The 24,863-nt window shown below is 41.6% G+C and overlaps 1 protein-coding gene across 1 annotated transcript in view; it reads left to right on the forward strand.

The window, feature by feature from the left end:
- Positions 1 to 24,863, forward strand: part of lrmda (leucine rich melanocyte differentiation associated) — a 694,153-nt gene that overhangs the window by 410,993 nt on the left and 258,297 nt on the right. Inside the window, exons 3-4 of the mRNA XM_078428324.1 lie at positions 15,218 to 15,349; positions 16,477 to 16,611. Coding sequence (XP_078284450.1) covers positions 15,218 to 15,349; positions 16,477 to 16,611 — 267 coding nt within the window. The remainder of the gene's footprint in view (positions 1 to 15,217; positions 15,350 to 16,476; positions 16,612 to 24,863) is intronic.

Consider the following 24,863-nt stretch of genomic DNA (forward strand, 5'->3'; position numbering starts at 1 on the left):
AGTTCACACTGACCATTGATCACGCATCCACACCAGGTCCATGTTATCGCACTCTCGTATCCGCTCCCTACACACTAGGGGCAATTTACAGAGGCCAATTAACTTATAAAACAGCACGTCTTTGGGCGAAGAGAGGAAACCCACCCAGTCACTGGGAGAACTTGCAAACTCAACACAGACAGCATCCAAGGTCAGGACCAGGATCATCTCTGGCGTTGTGAGACAGCAGCTCTACAAACTGCACCACCATGCTGCCATACCTTTGCCATGTGAAATGCCAAATATGTGCAGGAGTGAAGGTTATTTGACCTCCGTAAATCCACCTTGGTGCATTTAATAAAACTTGTCAAGAAATCTTCTGTACTTCTAAAAGAGTAGTAGAGGTGACCCGACCTTGGTGAGTTTTGATTGTTGCGTGTAAGAAAAACTCTTGTAATAGTCAAGTCAAGTCAATTTTATTTGTATAGCACATTTCAAAACGAACATACATTGGCACACAAACATAACAGCACATACATAAACAGTTCACAGCGCCCCCTCAGAGGGCCTCAAACGCTAGGGAGTGGAAATAGGTTTTGAGCCTGGACTTAAAGGAGTCGATGGAGGGGGCAGTTCTGATGGGGAGAGGGATGCTGTTCCACAGTCTAGGAGCTGGAACCGCAAAAGCGCGGTCACCCCTGAGCTTAAGCCTAGACCGCGGGATAGTGAGTAGCCCCAAGTCGGCCGACCTGAGGGACCTGGAGATAGAGTGGTGGGTTAGAAGATTTTTGATATGGGGGGGGGGGGGGGGACAAGCCCGTTAGGGCTTTATATGTGAATAGGAGGAGCTTGAAGTTGATTCTGTACCGTACTGGGAGCCAGTGGAGAGAGGCCAGAATCGGGGTGATGTGGTCCCTTTTACGGCTACCCGTCAGGAGTCTCGTTTTGGACCAATTGCAGGCAGGACAGGGATGATTGGCTGATCCCAGTGTATAGGGAGTTGCAGTAGTCTAGGCGGGAAGAAATGAATGCGTGGATGATTTTTTCAATGTCGTCAAAATGGAGGAATGGTTTGATTTTAGCTATGGTACGAAGCTGGAAGAAGCTGGCTTTTACCACAGCGTTGACTTGCTGTCAAACTTTAATGCAGAGTCAAATATCACACCAAGGTTTTTGACATGTGGCTGTCAATACTACTGTCAATACTACAATAATACTGGCTTAAAAATTACAGAGGATTTTCTAAGTATGGAACTTTCCTGCCCATCTGGGACACACAAAGTGGACGCTAAATGAAAGAGTTGAGCTTCTTTAGATACTAAGAGGGGGAGTGGGAGCCATTGTCGGCTAAACCATTTACTGGGGATGATTGTATGGCATAATGAGATGCAGAAATTGAATGGGCTGCATGATAACTATATTAAAAATTATCCGGTAATTGGAAGGAATGTATATTTTTACAAAAGTAAAAATGGGCAGCATGGTGGCACAGCGGTAGAGATATTGCCTTACAGCGCCAGAGACCCAGGTTCGATCCTGACTACGGGTGCTGTCTGTACGAAGTTTGTACATTCTCCCCGTGACCTGCATGGATTTTCTCTGGGTGCTCCAGTTTCCTCCCACACTCCAAAGACATACAGGTTTGTACGTTAATTGGCTTCACTAGGAATAGTAAATTGTCTCGAGTGTGCAGTATAGCGCTGGCATACGGGGTGATCCCTCGTCGGCGCGTACTCGGTAGGCTGAAGAGCTTTTTGCGCGCTGTATCTCTAAGCTAAACTAAATTAAAATAAAGGAAAATATTCCTCTAAACTGTGGTTTATATCCTTTCTTTGCCCCCCCCCCCCCCCCCCTGACATCAGTCTGAAGAAGGGTCTCGACCCGAAACGTCACCCATTCCCTCTTTCCTAGATGTTGCCAAACCCGCTGAGTTACTCCAGCATTTTGTGATACCTTCGATTTGTACCAACATCTGCAGTCATTTTCCTACACCTCTAAACTGTGGTATTCGTTTAATTTATTAGTTGTTGATTCTGGGCCAGGAGTTTGGACTGCATTCAAACTGTTAAGTTAAAAGTTACTTCAGTTCTGACTGTGGAGGAAGAGGGATGCACTTGCAACATACTGGGCAGGCCCAGAATGCAGATTACTTACAGTTGGGTGCAGCTTAGCAGCGTTGCTGGCAAATACCCATCACTATGTAGGAAGAAGAAAAGGGACAAGGAAAAGTGCAGTACACAATTTCAGAGCTTGGCAAAATAGTTAACAACCAATGATGTACTGTGGAGCCACTAATGTTTTTGTAGTCACTGTGCTGATCTTGCAGTCAATTTGAGTGCTGGACTGTACCAAGAATATCTTTGCTCATTGAAGATAAATTTTGGCCAGAACTTCAGCGAGTTTTTTTTGCTCTATCGAACTTTCTGCAGCGATCTGAGAGGATAGCTTATCCAAACATTGATATGGTTTAGGTTTATTATTGTCATGTGTACTGAGGTACAGTGTAAATCTATATTTTGAATGTTATCTGATTGGATCATACGTAAATACAAATCAAGTCAAACTCAAGTACAACAGGTAGAGCAAAGGGGAAGATACAGAGTGCAGAATATAATTCTCAATAATGTAGCCATCAGTTCCAGAGATAAAGTCCAATGTCCACAATAGGATAGAAGTGAATCAGATAGTACCCTATCTTATGGAAGGACCGTTCAGAAGCCCAATAACAGAGCTGTTCCTGAATCTGGTGGTATTTCTTCAATAGTGCATGGGTTGCCAGCCTAGGTAACTTGCAGAAATACCTGGGTCAGAACGTGACTCCACAATCTTTTGAACCAGAGTTGAGATTGCTTTGTCAGTTGAAGCTGATCACTGAAATGACAAAATTCACTCATGCAATAAAGGGAGTTTTGTAAAAAAAGTTGAATATGAGCCATACGTTTAAAGCAAAGTAGAGCCCCATATGGGCAAGAGTTTTATGTAGATGAAGCCTTGCCTCAATAATACCATTCTGACTCCTGATTTGAAAGCTAAAGTGGTTCAGTCACCATTCAATTGTTTTCCCGTGACTTTCAGTCTGAAGATGGGTCTCCACCCAAAACGTCACCCATTCCTTCTCTCCGGAGATGCTGAGTTGTTCCAACTTTTTGTGCCTACTATTCAATTGAGGTTGTCAATGGCATCTTTGTAATGAAATGTTAAACCAAAACTTTCTCTGAACCTTGCAAAAAACAAATATCAGCAGAGAAGAGGAAGTTTTCCTCCTACCTCGTCCAATTTATGTCCCTCATTAAACATCTGGACTCTTTATGATGGCTGTTTATGGGATTTCACTGCATGCAAATTTTCTTCAGTGACCATACCTGGACAGAAGCACCTCACTGGCACGTTAACTAGCCATTATAAATTGCTCCTAATTTTCAGATGAATAGTTGAATCAGGAAGTGTGTGTGGAAGGGTGGGGTGTACGATGTGGGGGGTTAGCAGGGAGGTGTAGGTACATTGTTGGGAACAGCGAGCCAGATATGGTTTGGAGTAGGATCAGAGTAAAAATTGATGTTTTTTGAACAGCATGGATTTAATGGGACAAAGGGCCTCCTTTCCATGTCGTATCCGTGTTTCCATGTGGCTCTATGACTCTATTCAGATGATTATGCATGCTACTGATTGATAACTTTCCCCTCTGCTGTATTGTAAAGACACCAAATAAGAAAAGATGGAAGGAAAAAATTGCATTCTCTGCGATAACATTTGTGACAAAAGTTATAAGGATTAAGAATGTTTCTTATGCCTCGTTTTTCTTTATTAGCAGTAACTCAATAAAAATTCCTATACTGTGCAAATGTGAACGGAAGACATGATTCTTCAACCTTATTACATTTATGGCTGAGGTTCGTAGATCTGGAAATTCGTCCGTCTTTGCCAGTGCTAATCGCACTGCATTGGCAGGGCTGCACATTGCACTCTGCACCAAATTGAATCTCAGACGCAATTATATGCCTATGCAGCCCGTTTAGCATTGCTGTTCTTGAGTGATTTATAGAAGCAATTCTAATAGCTTTTACGAAATGAATTCACCATTATCTGCTGAAGGATGCCATCATTAACTTTTATGATGGAAGATGTTGGGCAGAAACTTGTTGGCATTCCCAACAGCTCAGTATTGATTTCCCCACTTCATTGCCACCAAAGGGAATCAAATGGACAACACTGTGGCCTATCACTCCATCACAGGGCAGAGATCCTGGTTCAATCCTGACTTTGGGTGCTGTCCGTGTGGAGTTTGCACGTTCTCCTGTGACCACGTGAGTTTCATCCAGGTCCTCCTGTTTCTTCAAAGGCATGCGGGCTTGTCAGTCGGTTGGCCTCTATAAATTACCCGTAATGTGTTGGGAGTGGATGAGAAAGTTGGCAAAACGAAACAAGAGATATAAACGGTGATGTTCAGAGATATAGAACAAATAAATGAAAGATATGCAGAAAGTAACAAATGAATGAATGATATGCATGGTCTCGACCCGGAAACGTCATCCATTCCGTCTCTCCAGAGATGCTGCCTGTCCCGCTGAGTCAGTGGGCCGAAGGGCCTGTTTCCATGCTGTATGTTTAAACTAAACAAGAGACATGTTGTCAGTGGAGAAATATGCCATGGAGGTAAAAGATGAGGCATGATCTTATTGAACAGTGGGGCAGTAACGAGGGGCAGAATGACCTGCTTTTATTTCTCATGTTCCTTTGAACAAATTCAGCATTCCCGCAAAGCTTTTTTTATCAGCGGTTTCCAGGCAGGATTTGATCCACTCAAGATTCCTGGTGAAATTATATAGTACAAGCCTGTTTAGAATTGGTACTGCATGGGAGAGCAAATTCTCAGCAGAAATCCACAAACAGTAGGATTCTACTTCATACAAAGGTCAGTGAAGAGTGTAAATAGTGAACCACAGGCAGAACGATCCAGCCTTTAGTGACCCAGTCGCTCTGTAACAAATGCTACTTCTAACCACAGTTATGTCTGTAGCTAACTCATAAAATTGGATGAAAAAAAACTATTTGGGATATATTGGTAAAGAACTATATTCTGCAATGTATCTTCCTTCCCCTTTGCTCCACCTATTGAACTTGAGTTTGACTTGATTACATTTATCTATTGTATTATCTTCTTATCTTCTTGGTTAGTACGAGTGTCAGGGGTTATGGGGAGACGGCAGGAGAATGGGGTTAGGAGGGGGAGATAGATCAGCTAAGATTGAATGGAGGGAGTAGACGTGATGGGCCAAATGGCCTAATTCTGCTCCGATCACTTATGACCTCATGGTCTGATTAGATAGCAAAGCTTTCCACTGTACCTCAATATTTGTGACAATAATAAACCGAAACCTAAACATCTATGTGCCTGTTTTGTTTTGGTGAGGATTTACTTTGTCCTTACTTCGGAAAGAAACTAACGTGGCAAAGCATAACTTTATGAAAAAACTTTGCCAGAGGGCTTGGTTTCTTTACAATCAAATAACACTCTCTGGATATCTAATGGAAGGTGTTGTCATTTGATAGAAAATGTAACACTGCAATGTACATAATGTTGGTAGCTTTTTTCAAATGAGGCAAATTGATGTAAACCAGAGGTTGTGGAGGTGGGGTTCGAATCATTAAAGCTCATTCGAGGCAGCCATTGTACACGCTTCCAGTGCAGTTATCTGCAGGCAGTCTCTGCTGTCCTTTCAGATGTTCCTCTTGTATCTCAGACTGGTCAATTTCTGCAGACTAAGTGCTCAAATTGAGCCATTTTCTTCACTTTAAAATAAACCCAGGCACATTATGCGTGATTTCTTATTCACCAGCCTGTTTGCAGGCCCCTTGCCTGGATGTTTGATTGTAGAGTGCAACCTTGTGAGGGCCAGTGTTTTCACTACAGGCTTGTCAACTTCAATCTGCTCCGATTTGGTGTGAAATCTGTGCCATGGTGTGGGCCACTGAAGGTCAAACCCTGGTAATTGATGTTGCTTATTCATCTGTTTCCAGTGTCTTTTTCCACACATTGGGTTTTGTTTGGATAAATTGTTTGAAGATTTACTGTAGTTCTTAAACCATGAGAAACAGCTCTGGTTAATCCTTGGTGTTGTTCCTGCTGCACAGTTTAAATGTCCCTTGTAGGCAGAAATCTCAGCCAAGATGACACATAATGGCACTAGACAAAAAATCTTTTCCCAGCAAGATGTAGAGGACATCTTCTAGCGTAACAATTAGAGCAATTTCCAAACTAATTCACTATGAAATTAATTTGCAAAGCCATTTAAATAATGTTATAACAATGTTAATTGGTTAAAATATTCCAAAACACTTCTTAATGATAAAATATAAGCTCGGTATAAATCACGGCTCAAATTACAAATAATAGTATATCATTAAAAAATGCTTGTCCAAAATTGATACCCATGAAGTTATTCTAAAAGCTTAATTCATTCTAGTTTGGATCATTACACACTTTAGTGCTGATGGTGGAAAATGGCACCATTTGAAAATTAGGTTAATGTACATTTTTTGGAAAGTATTAACCTGATAAACCTTAACATTCCAGAGGAAAGCTCCATTTGTACTACTTCATTTTACCGTAATGCAAAAATAATTGTGCTTTTATCAAAAAAAATGCAATGTCAATTTTGTGATGCATAATGATAATGAGCCCTTAAAAATATATTTACTACAGTAAATGTTTGTAACTAACTTGAGTTGTCTTGTAAAGCAGTACTTAGATTTTTGTTTCAGTATGTCTGTATTCTTTTTCTCGATCACGATCTTTTAAAGTGGTTAGAATATTGGCTATTAGGTGACATTTTGTGCTGCTTAAGTAAGTGCAGATGGCAGGCATCTGCCTGTGTGTTTATTGTTGATATTTTCTGCCATATTTTGTTCTTGAATGTGCACAGGCTTGGGTGGAATGTAGTGTTGCTGTTTCACCCGGGTGCATCTTACACAATGGTAAACAGTGTTTATGGTGAATTAACAGAAGGGTAACCTTGGGATGGGCCTGTTGTTTAAACAAAAGACAAGTCTGTCTTTTGTACTCTGGCACTCCTGAATTCACCCCAGCCCCCTTCCCTAATCAACTTCCACCCCCTCTATCACTGGTATTGTCGTTTAAGGATTTTTCCTGTTGATATCGAAGTGTGTACCCTGTAGAACAGTTGACAAAGCAACAGCATTGTTAAGTGCTAACTCACATCCATTTTACAACAAAATTAATTATAGAGGGTATGTCATTTTTATAGGAAAGATCAGAGACCCATTTGGGAGCACAGGCTCCAAAACAAATCTTTGATGTGGCAATCTTAAAGTTTTGGTTGATTACACCATAAAGAAAAATGTTAATTGAATGGATTGACTGCAGAATAACACTTAATGATGTTGACAGCGGTTTGGACAGCTTGAATGTAAAAGGGTGTCTTAGACTTGCTGGGTCTTGTGAGATTTGTTCCTCGACCACCAAAAACCAGCAGCTTATTAAAGAAGTCCAACCTTGTGAACGATTTTAATTTGCTATGTTACAGCATTGTGTTTAAGTAACACTATAACAGAGTGAAAAAATACTTTAAGCTATTTACTTAAAATAAGACTCTGTTATTTGTTAAGTGTATTTTTATATTTGCTCATGACATAATATCCAGATAAATATTCATATCTGTAAAATTATTTAGGAAAACGTAATCACTTGCCTTGATTTAAAGTTTAGAACTTGCAAGTTTTTAGACTTTTCAACAATAAATAAGTTTGTTAAAGTGCCTTTCTGTTTTAGCAATGCCTTTACAGTAGAGACACAAAGTGCTGGAGTAACTCAGTGGGACGTCAGCATCTGCAGTTAATATAACTTTTACAGTATATATTTTTTTGCTTTTAATATGAACAAAATCTCTGGTTTTGTCTGCTCTGTTTGGAAGTTGCTCTCATTGAAGAGTGGCATGAATATGGGTTCTGCTACAGTGGCTGAGCTAAACACGTAGGGGTAGTGCATAAACAACAATGGTTTAGTTTGGGCCAGGTGCTCGCTACACGCAGTGTAATTCTTTACAACTCTACATTCTGTCGCCATATCCTTGTTGATATTTTAAATGAAATGCATTTATTTTTAATGTAATAAGAAGGAACTGCAGGTGGAGGCAAGATAGACAAGAAAAATTCTGGGGTAACTCAATGGGTCGGGCAGCATCACTGGAGAGAAAGAAAAATATTTTTAGTTGCTTATCTCTCATCTCTTTAACTTCTTCTCCTCCACCTAGCCTCCATCTCTGTTGCCCTTTCAAAATGGGAGGAGGTCAGTGCTATGAGAAGTGCTATAAGAAAATAACTGCAGATGCTGGTACAAATCGATTTATTCACAAAATGCTGGTGTAACTCAGCAGGTCAGGCGGCATCTCGGGAGAGAAGGAATGGGTGACGTTTCGGGTCGAGACCCTTCTTCAGACTGAAGAAGGGTCTCGACCCGAAACGTCACCCATTCCTTCTCTCCCGAGATGCTGCCTGACCTGCTGAGTTACTCCAGCATTTTGTGAATAAATCTATGAGAAGTGCTAGCAGGTGTAAGGAGGTTTATTTAATCACTGAGGCGGCATAGTTGAATACAGTCTTGTTCTTAACGAATGTACAAATGTAAATCGGCTGGGGACAGTCACCAGATTATCATTAAGAGGAGGAGACCCAATACTTTGCCTCCCTAACCCTAGGGCACTGCGCCTAATTGCAGTTTGAGAGTCCAGGGGATATAATTACTAAGTCCGTGGAGGACACAAAAAGATGTGGTAGTGTTGTCAATGTGGGGGACATTCTTCAGCAATGGGGAAATACTGATGAGAATAAAATGGGCAAAACAGTGGCAGATAGAATATAATCCTGAAAAAAATATGAGGTGATAGATTCTTTGAGGATTAGTAAGTCTAGAATAGATATACTGATTTGTAGAAACCTGGGAAGTAAAGAGGATCATTGATATAAATGTACCAGGGTCCATGAAGGCAGTATCAGAGGTGGGTAAGATGGCATTTGGGATACTTGGTTTCATAAACCAGGACATAGAATATGAGAGTGAGAAGACTATGGTAAACTATTTAAAACATTAGTTAGGCCAAAAATTGAGTGGTAACTGCAGTTCTGGTCACCATATTATAGGAAGTAAAGGATTGCACCAGAGGATACAAAGGAGATTCACCAAGATGTTGCGTGGGATTGTGTGTTTCCGCTATAACAGGGGAATGAATGAGCTAAGTTTGTTTTCCTTAGAGCAGAGGGAGTTCAGGGGAATGTTACAAGCCATTAAAAATTACAAGGGGCGATAGACAGTAAAAAATATTACCCCTCGTCAAATGTGTCAATGGCCAGGGATTATTGGCTTAAGGAGCAGCAAATTTAGAGGAAATTTGAGTATCTTATTTTTATCCAGAAATGTCACCTATCCATGCTTTCCAGAGATGCTGCCTGACCCGCTGATTTACTCCAGCACTTTGTGTCCATCTTTGTAAACCAGTATGTGCAGTTCTTTGTTTCAACAAGGATAGAATTCTCCTGGTCATTACCTTGCACTCCACCAGCCTCCGCATGCCAACACATCATTCTCAAACATTTCCACCAGCTTCGGTGTGATTCCACCATGTCACATCTCCCTCCCCCCACTCCTGTTTTTGGCAGGAACTGCTATGCCTGTGACTCCCTGGTTAGGCCACCCCTCCCCATCTATTCCACCCCTAACCCAGGCACTTACCTTAAACCACAGGAGCTGCAATATTTGCTTCAGCACCTCCTCCCTCACCTCCACTCAGGGACATCAACAGACCTTCCAGGTGAGACAAAGGTGTGCATGCATTTCCTCCAACCTCACCTATTGCATTCCATGCTCTCGATGTGACCTGCTCTGTATCAATTCCCTTTCCTGCTGTAGGAAAAAAAAAACTGCAGATGCTGGTTTAAATCGAAGGTAGAGACTGGAGTAACTGGCAGCATCTCTGGAGAGAAGGAATGGGCGACGTTTCGGGTCAAGACCCTTCTTCAGACTGATGTCAGGAGAGGGGACGGGACAAAGATAGGATGTAGTTAGAGACAGGAAGACTAATGGGAAAACTGGGAAGGGGGGAGGGATAGAGAGGGGAAGTAGGGACTACCTGAAGTTAGAGAAGTCAATGTTCATACCGCTGGGGTGCAAACCCCAGTATCAACCAACGTGATCTCCCGGTGGCTCAGCATTTCAACTCCCCCTCCCATTCCCAATCTGGCCTTTCTGTCCTGGGCCTCCTCCATTGTCAGAGATAGGCCCAGCGCAAATTGGAGGAACAGCACCCTTTCCCACTGTCTGTCCCCGCCTCCTCCATTGCCAGAGTGAGACCACAGGAAAGCTGGAACAACAAACCTTCACATTCAGCTTGGATTGCCTGTAACTCAATGGCATGAACATTGAATTCTCCAGCTTTAGGTAACTGGAGTGGTTTGAGAAGATATTTCAACATCATATTCTCAAGGACAGTTAGGGATAGTCAATAAGTGCAACTAGCCTTGTCAGTTATAGTCAAGTCCCATAACATATATTTACGAGGATGTTGCCAGGACTCAAGGGTTGAGCTGTAGGGACAGGTTGGGCAGACTAGGACTTTATGCTTTGAAGTGCAAGAGGCTAATGGGTGATCTTAAAGAGGTGTGTGAAATCATGGGAATAGATAAAGTGAATGCATAAGAGTCTTTTTACAAAGGTAGAGGAATCAAGAACTAGTGGGTATAGGTCTAAAGTGAGAGGGGAAAGATTTCATAGGAACCCGAGTGGAATATTTTTCACAGAGGGTGGTGGGCTTCTGGAAGGAGCTGCCAGAAGGTACAACAAGAACATTTAAAAGATAAGTACTTAGGTAAAAGGACAGGTACATGGATAGAAACGGTGCACAGGGACATTGGCAATACACAGGGACATGGGCCAAACACAGGCAAATGGGACTAGTTTTGATAGAGCATCTTGGTCGGCATGAACAAGTTGTGCTGAAGGACTTGTTTCCATGCTGACTCCACTAAATCAGCAATTTAAATTTTATAATAGGCAATGTGCTTATTAAAGTAGTATGCTAAATATTTTAATAGTGCACGGATTTCTACACTGATTTACCATACTGGAAAATCTAGTTTGTGTTGATTTTGTGCATTTTGTTTGACAAAAACTACTTTTTGATAAGTGAAAAGTGTCCATTTTAAATACCCAGTGGTAGTGTGTTGTCCAATGCGTATGCAGTGTTTGATTTAATACTTTCATAAGTTCAGTGATGTGATTCTACTTGCATGTCTAATCGTTGCCTTTGATACACTTTTACAAATAAAAAGAAAGTAATGCAATAAACATCAATAAATAACCACATTCATATTATTTATACAGTACCTCAAAGAACTCTTGTTAAATGTGAAAGAATTTATGGCTTTTGTGTACTGGAATACACACGAGTGAGATGTCAACTAAATAATTTAAAATATACAACCAATTTTAAATGTTTTCCAAACAAATGGCAATGGGTACAAATTGATGGTTTCATAGAGAAAATCTCTGAGGTTTATGAAAACTTATTTCACATTGTTTAAATGTCTGAATTAAGTGCCCAGTCATACAGATGTTTGTAATGATGTATCTAAATCCGAGTCAGAACTCCACCATCCTTGGGTCAGATAGATTATAAAAACCTGTTGTTTTCCCTTGTTCTTTGAAATAATAGAGTCACTAATCTACTTGATCTGCATGAATTAGTTTAAGAGGAAAGTGAGTCATGCGTACATTTCAAAGATGGAAGGTACTTATAGAAGCAATTTCTTTGGGAAAAAAATACTGCAAGGACTGCTGAAAACTTTTAACAAGTACTAATTACCACAGCAGAAATTGTCAGAGGCTTCAATGGATTTATGTCGCTGAATGAAAGATCAAAGATTGGAGGACTAGCATTTTAATCTGTTGGCTAAAAAATATGAAGAAGGTGGTGGTAATGGGGCCCATGAGAATGACAACACAGGTGGCAGGGACTTTAATCCCTACTTTGCTGCTGAGGTCTCAGCCAAGTCTCGCATACACAATCAGCCATTTTTATTTCAAATTCATGTTCAAATATTGAGATTTTTGCTCTTGCCTAAAGGAGTGTGAGTGCAGGTAGCGATAGGAAAAGCCTTTGATTTGGCATTGAAGTCTAACTTCTGAAATGTTGCTTTGTTGGTTTAAAGTGCGTATCTGTGAGGTGTATGGGGAATGGGTGAGGTGTGGGCTGGTTAGATTGCTTTGATGTGGTCATGATGCAGGGAGTGGCTGAAAAGGGGCCACTGGCCCAGTTGCATCAATGACATCCATCAAATGCGATTGATCAGAAGAAGTAGAAGTGACAGATGCTTAGTGATAATTTAGTGTGTTATTTTGACATTCAAACAGACTGTCAATAGTAATGCTGCCTTATCTGTAGGAACAAGCTCAACCAAATGTAAAGGCACAATTTATGAAATGGAGTAAATCTGCAGTTATGGTACTTTTTGAGTCGCATCACTAAATTAAAGGCCCACTTGGTAAGAATATTGCACATTTTTAAAGAAGATATCAAGCTGTGCAGGCAATGACTCCCATCCTAGGGAGCATGGTGTAAAAGGTCAGAAACTTAAACTGACAGTCCAGATCAGGTTGGTCAAAAGCAATGTTAGAAACAAAGTTGGTAAGAGCCCAGGTCAAGCCGTGCTCTAAAGTCAGTCTTGTCAAAAGACTCAGTCACATTCATACCTACAGGCAACCTCTGCTGAACCTGAGTCATTAATCAAACTGCAGAGCCAGTCTGACCCTGGCTACTTCCCTTTGAAGTGTGGTGTCCTTTCCAGCATGAGGAAATAATTTGCTGCCTGATTCAATGAGCCATCAGTGGAGCCAGCAGACCTAATGACATGTGAGAATATTAACCTCCTACCACGAAGGGCTGTGAATCTTGAGAGGCAGTCTATAATTCACCCAGTGCTCTGGAGGCACTCTGTCTCACAGCCTCTGTGACAGAACTTTGTTTTTTATTCCGACTTCCTTCTCATCCTGCAACTTTGCCGACAAGATTTTAAAGTTGATCTAATTTCCCTTCTTTTCTCACATCTCATTTCAACTGCCGTCTCTTGCACTTTTATTAAGTTTATTAAAACCAGTTGAATCCCACTTTTTTATATAGCAGGGCTCTGTTTGCCCATTCATTATGTTCTCTTATCTTGGCAGGCAATCAGAACTGAAAGGCAGCTAGTCCATTATGCACATATGAAGCCCATCACTCCTTCAGCTTTTGCCAATTCATCAAACATTTATCATTTGCCCTCTGAACAGCATGTCAATTTGCCTGTCACTCCCAAGTCTGTGCTGCTTTGTTTGAATCTAAACATTGCCTTTTCACACTGGTGTTGTAGACCTATCCTTATAACACAATCCCCATCACCCTCCTCGCACCCACCCCCCCCCCCAAATGTCTCCCCAACTCCCTTCAAAAGAAAGCCGCCTTGGTTCACAGCGGGTCAGCCAGCCGCCACCGCGTGTTGTATGCTACATTTTTGTAAGATAATGAGAGTGAAGTGTGAGCCATAGGCAATGATTCTGGAATATTAGCGGTGACAGAGAGCTTGATCATAATTATCTTAACGAGGATAGGGTTAATTACAGTGGAAACTTAAAAGTTCTTTCCGTTTGAATCAGGCAGAATGAAATGCATTTTGATGTTTTGTCATCTTGATGTGACTTTGGAAATTGCAATGTAAATCTCTCGGCTGTGTTGGGATTCCTTTGGGAGTGTACTGAGCCCTGCAGTGAGGTAAAGGAGATGGTACCTGTGGGTGAAATAATGGGCACTTGCAGGTCATTAGAGCAGTGTAGTAGGCGTTGTAACATTGTTCATCAGCTTTAAACAAAACTACGGGGGAAAAAACACCAACTGCTAAGCATTACTATTCAATTTGCTATTTGTTTCAAGCGTGGGGTGAGAAAGTGTGTTTAAAAAAACATTAAGAAGCAGAAGACATTTAAATAAGAGCCACTTTTCAACGCCCTCTGTCCCTCCTTCCCAAGCCCTCCTCCCCCCCCTCCCCTCTCAACCGTCCCCTTTGCGCCTACACTTGTAAATTTCACTGATTAAATCACACAGTGCACATCGCGCTGATGACAAGAAAAACAGCAATTAATAAGCAAGCCCTTGTGTGATGCTGCTACTTTTTTTTTTTAACTGAGCAGTTAATAACATTACATAGCAAAAAAAATATCAAAATCAGACAGGTGTAAGGAGATTTGTGCAGAAATTTTCTCTGCCTGTTTCTGAAACTAAATCAGGCTTTAGTAGTGAGCGGGTCTGTTTCAATGGGCAACTCCCTCTAGTGTTCCAGACCCTTTGTCCCACTTCATGGTCTGTCATTTTGTTTTATGCATCCCCTGAAGCATTTAGATGTGTGTGTGTGTTTTTTTCCCTGTTTGCCAGTTGCAATCCATTTGCTGATTCTCATGATAAGGATTTTCTATTTATACACCATTATTCAAAAACAACGTTTTCCATTGTTAAATATACCAGACACCGGCTGTTTTCTCTCTTCCCCCCCCCCCCCCCCCCCCCCCCCCTGCAAATCTATTAGTTCCCCGACAGGCTTCTCAGGTACAGAGCAGTAAAGCGCACGCAGTTCTTGGGGGCAGTTGGCAGCTGAGAATTTTTTTTTTTGTGGAAGCACAAGCCCCCTATGATAAATATCACGTTTAATTTTATTCCTTCATCCCTTCAGATTGCACAGTGGTCACATCTGAGAGTGATGGCAAACCTATATTCATTAGCTGCACCAGAATATGATATTTGGACTGAATGATGGATGACAACTTAAATTTGTGTTCAGGGAATGAAGGTGAACTGTGACAGAGTTATTTATCTTGGGAATGAAGGTTTGGGTCAAGGGAGGCTGGGTGCCTCAAGGCACAAGACATTGACAAATTCATCCTCCAGGCCCCATATCTGAAGCCTTTTGTTTTAGATCCTGGCTACTCACTAAGTGACCCCCATCCTTCATTCTGCCAGTGTGTGAAAAATGTGAGCCTACGCCAATGTTCCCTCTGCCACTAATTCTTGTCATTCACTGGCTTGTCAAGTCCGAACTTAAACTTTCCAGCTTGTGAAAGGGAAGGTTGAAATATTTATTTCCGTGGATAATGGTCTTCCTGATTTAGTAGCATATCATTTTTCCTGTTCTCTTATTGTCTCAGGTCACTAGAAGGACTTGAAGAATTTGTCTGCCTGGAAGAACTAATCCTGGACAACAATCTTCTCAGAAGTGACCTACAGTTGCCTAGGTTACCATACCTTCATACCCTGACGATCAACAAGAACCAAATATCCTTTGCACAGCGTTGTTGTAAATTATGTAGCAACTCATTTGAAGGGAATCATTTGAAATTTTGTTTATGCACGAGCCTGTTCCCCTGAATGAGGGGCAGGCCAGAAGTTATTTAGCAGCACCGATCCAAATCTTGTTTGCAATTGTTGTGAAAGCATTAAGGATGGTGGGGAGGTGGGGCAGAGGAGGGGGGGGGGGGGGGGGAAGGAATAAAAGCAGATTTTAAAGCTAAGATGGGGAAAGGTTTGTCCTGGATGGAAGAGGGCCCTCTGCTGGAATAATTATTGAACATGTTAGAATCAGACCCTTGGAAACTGTTACATGAAGGGAAAAAAACAAATAACTGGCAGGGTTGGGTGTAAATAGTGTTTACTGCGATGCATTTTTAATCAAATTGAGACAAATACAATTTGGAATGGTGTTCTAAAGTATATGTATGCAGCATCTAATGAATAATTCTTAAAGGACTGACAAAGTTAATGTTGTGTTTGGATAAATCCACATTAACCCACACTTTTTCTGCATACTAAGTTAAACACTATGTATTGTATGATTTCTGGGCAAGTTGTTGTAATGTGTGCGTGGAAAGTGGGGGACTGACAAGCTTTTAAATCAAAATCTTAGAGTGAAAGTGCAGAAACATGCTATCCTGCAATTTACTGGAGACATAATTCTGACTATACTAACATCTTAACCCAACTTTTATGTTCTTGGGGCAAAAATGGCTATTATAGTTTGCCACTGTGGACTCATTTTACAATGGCCTGAATATATTCATGATGGATGTAGTGTGAAGTGGCTGTTTGTTTCCTTGTTGGAAAAGTTTCAGTTTCAACAATTGCCCACACAACATCCATCATTTTGTCAAAGTTTTTAAATGTTTGAGACTGAATCACCTTTGAAAGAAAATGAACTAAAAGGAGGCAGATTCTTTCAATATATGCCAAAATTCTGACATGTGTTAGCAGTGAATTGCCCCTTCAACAATAACTTTGACAAGTCCTGAGTGCAGCAGTAAATTTGATTGCCAGCCCCTGATGTAAATTATTTCTTACCTATGACTGCTTCTTTATAAATGCCTTTTCATTAATGTGATTGAATCCTTAACCATAACCTTTGACACATAACTGAATTAGACAGCCTTTTGGATCATTTGGCTGAAGTGGTTCCTTTCCTTAAGTACCTCAGCCTCCTTGGAAATGTAGCCTGTCCCAATGAACTTGTTAGCTTGGACAACGATGAAAATGACTATCAACGATACAGGTTAGTTTTGCTTTGTGCTAAGAAAGTTGCTCATCTATATACTAAAACTTGTGTTGGTTTGTTTGTTTGTTCCTGAACTACAGCCAAAACGGTACATGATAGCACAACAATTTTAGGCCCACCTTACTCACCGTTGTCCCTTTGAAGTTATCAGTGTTATATTTTTTAAGTTATTCACATTTTTAAATTTAAATCTATCTCCTCGGGAAGGAGGGGGGAGGGAGGGAGAGGGGTGGAGGAAGGGGAGGATGGAGGATAAGGGGGGTTGAGGGGGATGGAGTCGAGGGGAAGGGTGAGGGAGGAAGGAGTGGAGGGAGGGGGGGCGAGAGGGGGGGAGAGGAGAGGAGAGGGTGCTGCACCGATGCAGGAGAGGTTTGGGCCCAATGGGTCCACTTGGTCTAGTTTCAGATAAATGTCTTCCACTTATTTTGCAGATGATTTGCATTTAAAAGGACTATTCTTTATTGGCTTAATGTTCTTTAACTAACAGGCACATGTATTCATAATGTACCAGTTATTAATCACTTAAATGATTAAAGTAACTTAAGGAAGTTGTTCAGCAGTTCATTTAGAACTGTCAAAAAGACATGTGACTGACATCCTTTGCAGTCCGTGATATAATTTTTATAATATGTAATATAGAGCAATAGTTCAAAAGGATTATATCTAAAATATTGCTGTTAATAATAAACATTGTACTTTGAACTTGCTTCAGTGTAAAAAGTGTTCCAAATCTTTTTGCTAAAATCACAGTTGGACTGTGGCGTTTGTTTTAATGCAGGAGGTAAAAATTTGGTCCAAAATTTCATTGACAAAAAGCAGATGTGGTATAAAGCTATTTAATTAACGTAACTGCTTTGTAAATTATGTTTTATATAACCTATATTGGGCCTATATCCAGTGAAATTTGTATTAACCTGTTAGAATTTTGTGTTAGTCCTCTTGATAGTCAACTGTGTCAACATCACAATCTGCAATTCCTGAGAAGAAACTCTGGGAACAAATGTATCTACAGTTTTCTTTGATATGGTCCTTCTTTACTTGTCACTGCTAGTCAGCTTTATTTTGTGTACAATTACCAGATCATCACCATATTTTAGCTGAACGTGGGGAGGATGTTTCCACACTAGGACCAGAGGCCATAGCCTCAGAATAAAAGGACGTTCGTTGAGAAAGATGAGGAGGAATTTCTTCAGTATGAAGTTGGTGAATCTGTGGAATCCATTGCCACAGAAGGCTGTGGAGGCCAAGTCAATGAATTTTTTTGAGGCAGAGATTGACAGATTCATGATTAGTATGGGTGTCGGGGGTTATGGAGAGAAGTTAGGAGAATGGGGTTGAGAGGGAAAGGCAGATCAGCCGCGATCGAATGGCGGAGTAAACTTGTTGGGCCGAATGACCTAATTCTTCTCCTATAACTTATGAACATGAAATATTACTGTTTATCCCAAGAACCCACTCTTTTAAATGCAACAGGATTTAAGTCCCGGAGAATGTCATGCACAAATTTACTTTATCTTTCTTATGATCATAAGGAGTTTGGGATTTTCTCCATCAATTAACTGCCTAAAATCTCAGCCAGTTATAGTTGTCAGCCGCAAAACCAAATGTCCTGGTTGTTTGAATTTTTGCTGGGTTTGCTGACCTTATGTTAATGGTACCATATTAAAAATTGTTTTCAGCACTCCCACAGTTATATCTGGGGAAGTCAGCCAGGATTCCTTGTTTTCGATTGCTGTTTGATATCGGTGCCAACTCCTGTGGTAACAGTTACTGGGAGAGACCTTGGGTGGACCATCTGGCTGTGGGTGAATAGCTGGCTGAGGCGATCCTGGCTGCCACTTGACTAATGACCATTGAGACAAACTCGGAATGATATCTCACACCTGAGGAGCTGGGGTGGAGTGTGGGAGAACAGCAGGGAGAGGAAAAGACTAATGGAAAGAGAAAAGTGTTAAACATTACAAGAGAGAAAATAGAACTTGATATCCATATTGAAAATTATTTTAAGAGGCATTTAGACAGGCAGGAAATATGAAGTGTAGAGACCAAAGATAGACACAAAATATTGGAGTACCTCAGCGAGTCAGGCAGCATCTCCGGAGAAAGTGGATAGGTGACATTTTGGGTAGGGACCCTTCTTCAGACTAATTGTAGTGGGAAGGAAGGCCATTGGGGTAAAGACCATATTCAGTTTAGATTTTAGATTTAGATTTAGAGATACAGCGCAGAAACAGGCCCTTCGGCCCACCGGGTCCGCGCCGCCCAGCGATCCCCGCACACGAACACTATCCTTCACCCACTAGGGACAATTTTTTACATTTACCAAGCCAATTAACCTACAAACCTGCACGTCTTTGGAGTGTGGGAGGAAACCAAAGATCTCAGAGAAAACCCACGCAGGTCACGGGGAGAACGTACAAACTCCGTACAGACGGTGCCTGTAGACAGGATCGAACCTGAGTCTCCGGCGCTTCATTCGCTGTAAGGCAGCAACTCTACCGCTGCGTCACCGTGCCGTTTAAATTGGTATGGGGAGCACAGATACTGTGGGCTGAATGGTCTGTTTTTGTGCTATAATGTTCTACATTATGTTTTCTGATCGTCGTTTTCTGACACAGTGGTTATATGTGAATTTTCAGTTTTGACCAAATCCCCACCTAGCAGATAATGGGGGAACGTAAAAGGGAAGAAATTAAGAGGACAGTTATAAATTGCAAAAACTGGCAAGAGGGAAGGAAAGAGACCAGAAATTGAGGAAATTTTCTCCGAGGAATGGTATGATGAACTTTTTCCATGATGACCTATTCTGAAACCACTTCTGTTCATTATCAGCATCAATAATTTGACAGGTTTGCAAATTTGCAGGCAATCATACAACAGTGAGGACCAAAGGAGCTTTAAAACAAGAGGCACCCAAATTTCACTTATTAAATATGAGCTGATTTATTTCACCAAGTAAAAAGTCGTATGTATACTCGATTAAAAGAGTAGATGAAATTTTGAGTTTTATCTATCTAGGAAATTATAACCAGAAATGTAAATGAGTAGAATGACCCCAAAACACTGAAGCAGTTTGACCATTTAAGGCGTAAGGGTGGCACGGTGGTGTAGCAGTAGAGACCCAGGTTCGATCCTGATTACGGGTGCTGTCTGTACGGAGTTTGTACGTGACCTGTGGGGTTTTTCTCCGAGATCTTCGGTTTCCTTCCACACTGCAAAGATGTACAGGTTTCTAGGTTAATTAGCTTGGCATGAATGTAAATTGTCCCTAGTATGTATAGGATAGTGTTAGTGTGCGGAGATCACTGGTCGGCGCGGACTCGAAGGGGCGAAGGGCATGTTTCTGCGCTGTATCTCTAAACTAAATTAAACTAAACTATTTTACACCTGGATATTTGCTCTCAAAAACCTATTGGCCCATAATTGAATGTTCCAGATAGCTGGGCTTCCTCTATATTTAAGAGGGAGTTAGATGTGGCCCTTGTGGCTAAAGGGATCAGGGGGTATGGAGAGAAGGCAGGTACAGGTTACTGAGCTGGATGATCAGCTATGATCATATTGAATGGCGGTGCAGGCTCGAAGGGCCGAATGGCCTACTCCTGCACCTATTTTCTATGTTTCTATGTTTCTAGTACTATTACTTCTCATCAGTACCACCGTGTTTTGCAAGTTACTTTCTCAAGGATTTATTAAAAGGAAGGTAGTTTTGTTCATGGTAAATTGTTCCCTCCAATGCTTCTAGCCTCTGCTGAGTCATGGAAACAAACCCCCATATCAATTCCTTGCAAGAGTTGTAACTGAACACACACGCTCGGTTCTGCCACAGCAGAGGCCCAATAGACAAAGCCACTGGATATCAGTTAAAGGAGAAGGTTTTGTTGGCCCTAATTGATTCCCCAAATACTTAAAGCAGTACTGATGGGCTGTGCTTGATGCTGAATGATCTGTTAAATGGTATTATTGCACTGGGGGCCTTAATTAAAAGCATTGAGCTTTGCAGAAGTGTACAGGTTGCACAGAATATGGAATTATTCTGCAACACATTGTTTGAAAAAGTAATAAACCTTCAATGAGAATAATTGGCCAATGCTTACAGCACTCATATGTGCTTGCCCTGTAGTTAACATCCTTAAATTAGGACACGAGAAGAATCATCATGGTGTCATGCGTGTATTATCGGGACGATATCCATGTAAAAAATGAACAGTCTTTATGGGGTTGGTAATGAGCCATATTCAGTGAAGTGCATGAAGAACACACAAGAGTACAGCACAAGAACAGGCCTTTTGGCTGACGATGTCTGTACTGACAATAAAGGTTTGAGCAAAAGTTAAAGTACTGGAGGAACTCAATGTGCCAAGCAGCATCTGTGGTTTATTGATGGCGAAAAAGCATCATAACTATCCACTTGCTCCACTTTTGCTCATTCAGTGAAGAAGAATCCCGACTCAAAACGTCACCTGTCCATTCGCTCCAGCTGCTGCTGTCTGAATCGATTTGTTTCTCCAGCATTTTGTTTCTTTGCTCAAGATTCCAGCATTTGCAGCATCTTGATAGTGGGTGCATGGAACAAGTTGCCACGGGTGGGTAGTTGAGGCAGGGACTTTAACAACGTTTAAAAGAAATTTGGACATGTATATGGACAGCAAAGCTTTAGAGGATACGGGCCAGATGCAGGCAGGTAGGACTTGATCAGGTAGGACTGATCATTCCAGTCTGAAGAAGGGTCTCGACCCGAGACATCACCCATTCCTTCTCTCCTGAGATGCTGAGTTACTCCAGCATTTTGTGTCTACCTTCCCATTGTCCTTGATCTCTCATCTCTAATTTTAGGACCAAGGGGATTCACTGATTTAAAAACTAACTCAAAATGATGGGAGAGGAAATGACCAATGTAAGATTATTGATCGCACCAAAGTAGGCAGCACAGCATGTGGCATTCATGGAAGTGTTAACTTAAAAATATTAATAAACTAACGGAGTGAACAAAACTGTGACAAGTGGATTTCAATGTCTGAGATATGAAGCAAAACATAAAATGCTGGAATGACTCAATGGGTCAGTTAACATCTGTGGAGGTAATGGACAAGTGGTGTTTTGGGTCGGGACCCTTATTCTGACCCATCTAGTCCCTCCACCAATGGTGCCTGACCCACTGAGGTACTCCAACACCTTGTGTTTTGCTCAAGATTCCAGCATCTGCAGTTTGCTGTGTCTCTGAAATGTGAAGTGGCCTTATTGAACCAACGAACAAAAAAAATGTTCTGAGCCCAATAAAATGTGAGAAGTGGAGAATGTCCAAAGAGATTTAAAGGTCTATGCACCTTGATTATGGACAGATGGAGAAATTAATTAAAGAGGTTAATAGAATGCTAACCTTATCAAGAGAGTAAGAACTCAAGGAATAGAGGTTTTGCTGCAGCTGTAGTTAAACTGCAACTGAAGTACAGTGAACACCTTGTTCAATACATCCAAACAACCACTTTCACTTGAGCTGCCTACGCAGACTCCTTCACATCAGGTGGCAGGACAAAATTCCCGACACAGAGGTCTTGGAACGGGCCGGAATCCCCAGCGTCCACACCCTCCTACGGAAAGCCCAGCCAGATGGGCAGGCCATGTCGTCAGAATGCCCGAGAGTCGACTGCCAAAACAGCTTCTGTATGGAGAACTGTGTCAGGGCAAGCGGTCAGTAGGAGGACAGAAGAAACGGTTTAAGGACTGCCTCAAAGTGTCCCTCAAAGACTTGGACATCAACCTCAGCACTTGGGAGTCTCTTGCTCTGGACCGTCCAACCTGGCGTAGCAAGCTCACCACAGGAGCCCGTGCAGCAGAGAACAGACGCACTGCAGAAGCCCAGAGGAAACGCACCGCGCGCAAGGCCCGGGCTACCTCCACTTCCACTGCAGCAGCCATCCACTTGTGTCCTACGAGTGGGCGTGCCTTCCGGGCCCGGATTGGCCTCACCAGTCACTTCAGGACCCACAGTCACCAATCCTCCAAATGAAAGTGAAGTCATGGTCATCTTCGAACCCGAAGGACCAACAACAACAACAACAACACATCCAAACACTGCTCCCACCTTCCATCACAGAAAACATGACCCTGCGCCACTTTCAAATTCCAAATTCATCCTTGCTCCAGCCATCAGTCTGTCGTTAACCTGCTCTATCGACAGCCTTATGGATCATCTGAAGGAGGTATCAAGTGAGTGAAGTTGCGACACAGCCTACTTAAAACACCAGACCTCAGCCCGAACTAAGAGAACTGGAACCAAATCAAGTAGGGCAAAGATTTTTAGCTCTGCAGTATCAAGGTGAGAACAGTGGTGGACAACTGAATGACAAATAAACATGCACTGTTAACACTGCTATTGTGTAACCTTGAATGCACAATCCTAGGGCAGATGCTTGAAAGCATGTGGGATCGGAAAATGCTGCAAGGATTTAATTACTTGCAAGTTCCTGGCTGTGTATCATCAAAAGATACTCTTTAGACTTCAGAGGTCCTACAGCCCACTGAGTCCGCGCCGACCAGCGATCTCCGCACACTAACAGTACTATCCTACACGCACTTGGGATAACTTTCAATTTCACCAAGTCAATTAGCCTACAAACCCGTATGCATTTGGAGTGTGGGAGGAAACTGGAGATCCTGGAGAAAACCCACACAGGTCACGGGGAGAACGTACAAACTCTGTACAGACAGCACCCGTAGTCAGGATCGAACCCGGGTCTCTTGCACTGTTAGGCAACAACTCTACTGCTGCGCCACCGTACAGTTGTCCAGTTGCTCATGCTGTTCCTCATGACCAGTTAGTTTCTTTATTTTTATATCAACAGGCAGCTGAATACACTGAACACAGCAAAGGCTGAGGGCCTTGCCATGTGGGCCTACATGCTTCTCCTCCCAAGATGAATCAATTGCAGCGCTCATGGGGAATTTGTCATGAATGTTCTGTTCACAAAACGTAGGGTCAATTTGACCAAATCAGGAACCATCTTGTCAATTTACCCCATAACATATAAAAATCCATTAGGGATATTTATAGATTAATTCGCCTATAAATTGGTTCATTTTTGCTTAGCTTGTGTTCTCCCAGGGCCATGAACTGGAATCATCGTTACAGTTTTAATCTACTATAAAGCAAATCCGACATTATGGAGGAAAATTAAGAGCAGCCACACTCAACCTTGTGAAATATGCTCATCATTTGTTAGAACCCCTCCTGTGGACACCCTATAAATATGTCCACTTTCCAGCCAATTGTGGCTTAACGATGAATTTACGTTCAAGATTTGGTCAGGAATGGAACCGTTGTCCACGAATTCCACATTGTGCAATTGAAGTCATGTCACTTCCAATAACGCAACAATGCACTAACCTGGCACAAAACCTGGGTAAGATCTGGTTCAAGACCCTTCAGCAGATAGAGGGCGATGAATATTTATTGCTGTGGCCTGGAGATCCAATTCATATGGTTGTTTAGTCTGCCATATATTTTTAAGGAAATCATTCTACTTTTAACAGTTAAACTCAGTATCAAGGAGATTGCTCATATTTCATGTTTAAAATGATCTTGAGTGTGTATACGTAAGAGTGGTGAAAGGATTTATCAAAAAGGAGTTGTATTGTCTGCACCTTTGTGGCTATGATAAATTGTCATGATTTTCATGTTGGTTGGATTGCTCTCCTAAGCCTATGTACAAGTGATATTTATTCCACATTTGCCTCAGTGGTTTTGGCCCAAAACGAGACAAATAATAGAAACTGTCACCAATCCTTTTCTTGCGTGTCAACGTTTTGCCTTTCACAATCAATAGCCTCAGAATAAGAAAATATCTTGGATAATGTCTAATATCTTGAGTGCCGTTAGGCAGTTATGTCTCTACTTCTTGAGCCCGTGTGATGCCTGATTATGGGAAACATCACACAAGGAGGCAAAGAAGGTGACTCTTGCAAACAAGTAGCAGTCCCAGGTGATTTAGAATAAATTGGAAAATCAAAATACATACATAACCCAAACTTGATTTTCTTCCTGGCCCTATCTGCAAAATAAATAGAGCAATATTGTAATAATGTTTTGGTATTATTTTTTGTCTTTATGTCAAATTCCAATAGAAATATTGGAAGCAAACATAGAACATAGACATAAAACAGTATGGCCCACAGTGTCTTTGTGCTGAACATGATGCCTACTTAAACCAATCTCATCCTGTATATGATTCATATCCCTCTATTCCCTGTAC

Source organism: Rhinoraja longicauda, chromosome 35 (genome assembly GCF_053455715.1).
Source record: "Rhinoraja longicauda isolate Sanriku21f chromosome 35, sRhiLon1.1, whole genome shotgun sequence".
NCBI lineage: Eukaryota > Metazoa > Chordata > Chondrichthyes > Rajiformes > Arhynchobatidae > Rhinoraja > Rhinoraja longicauda.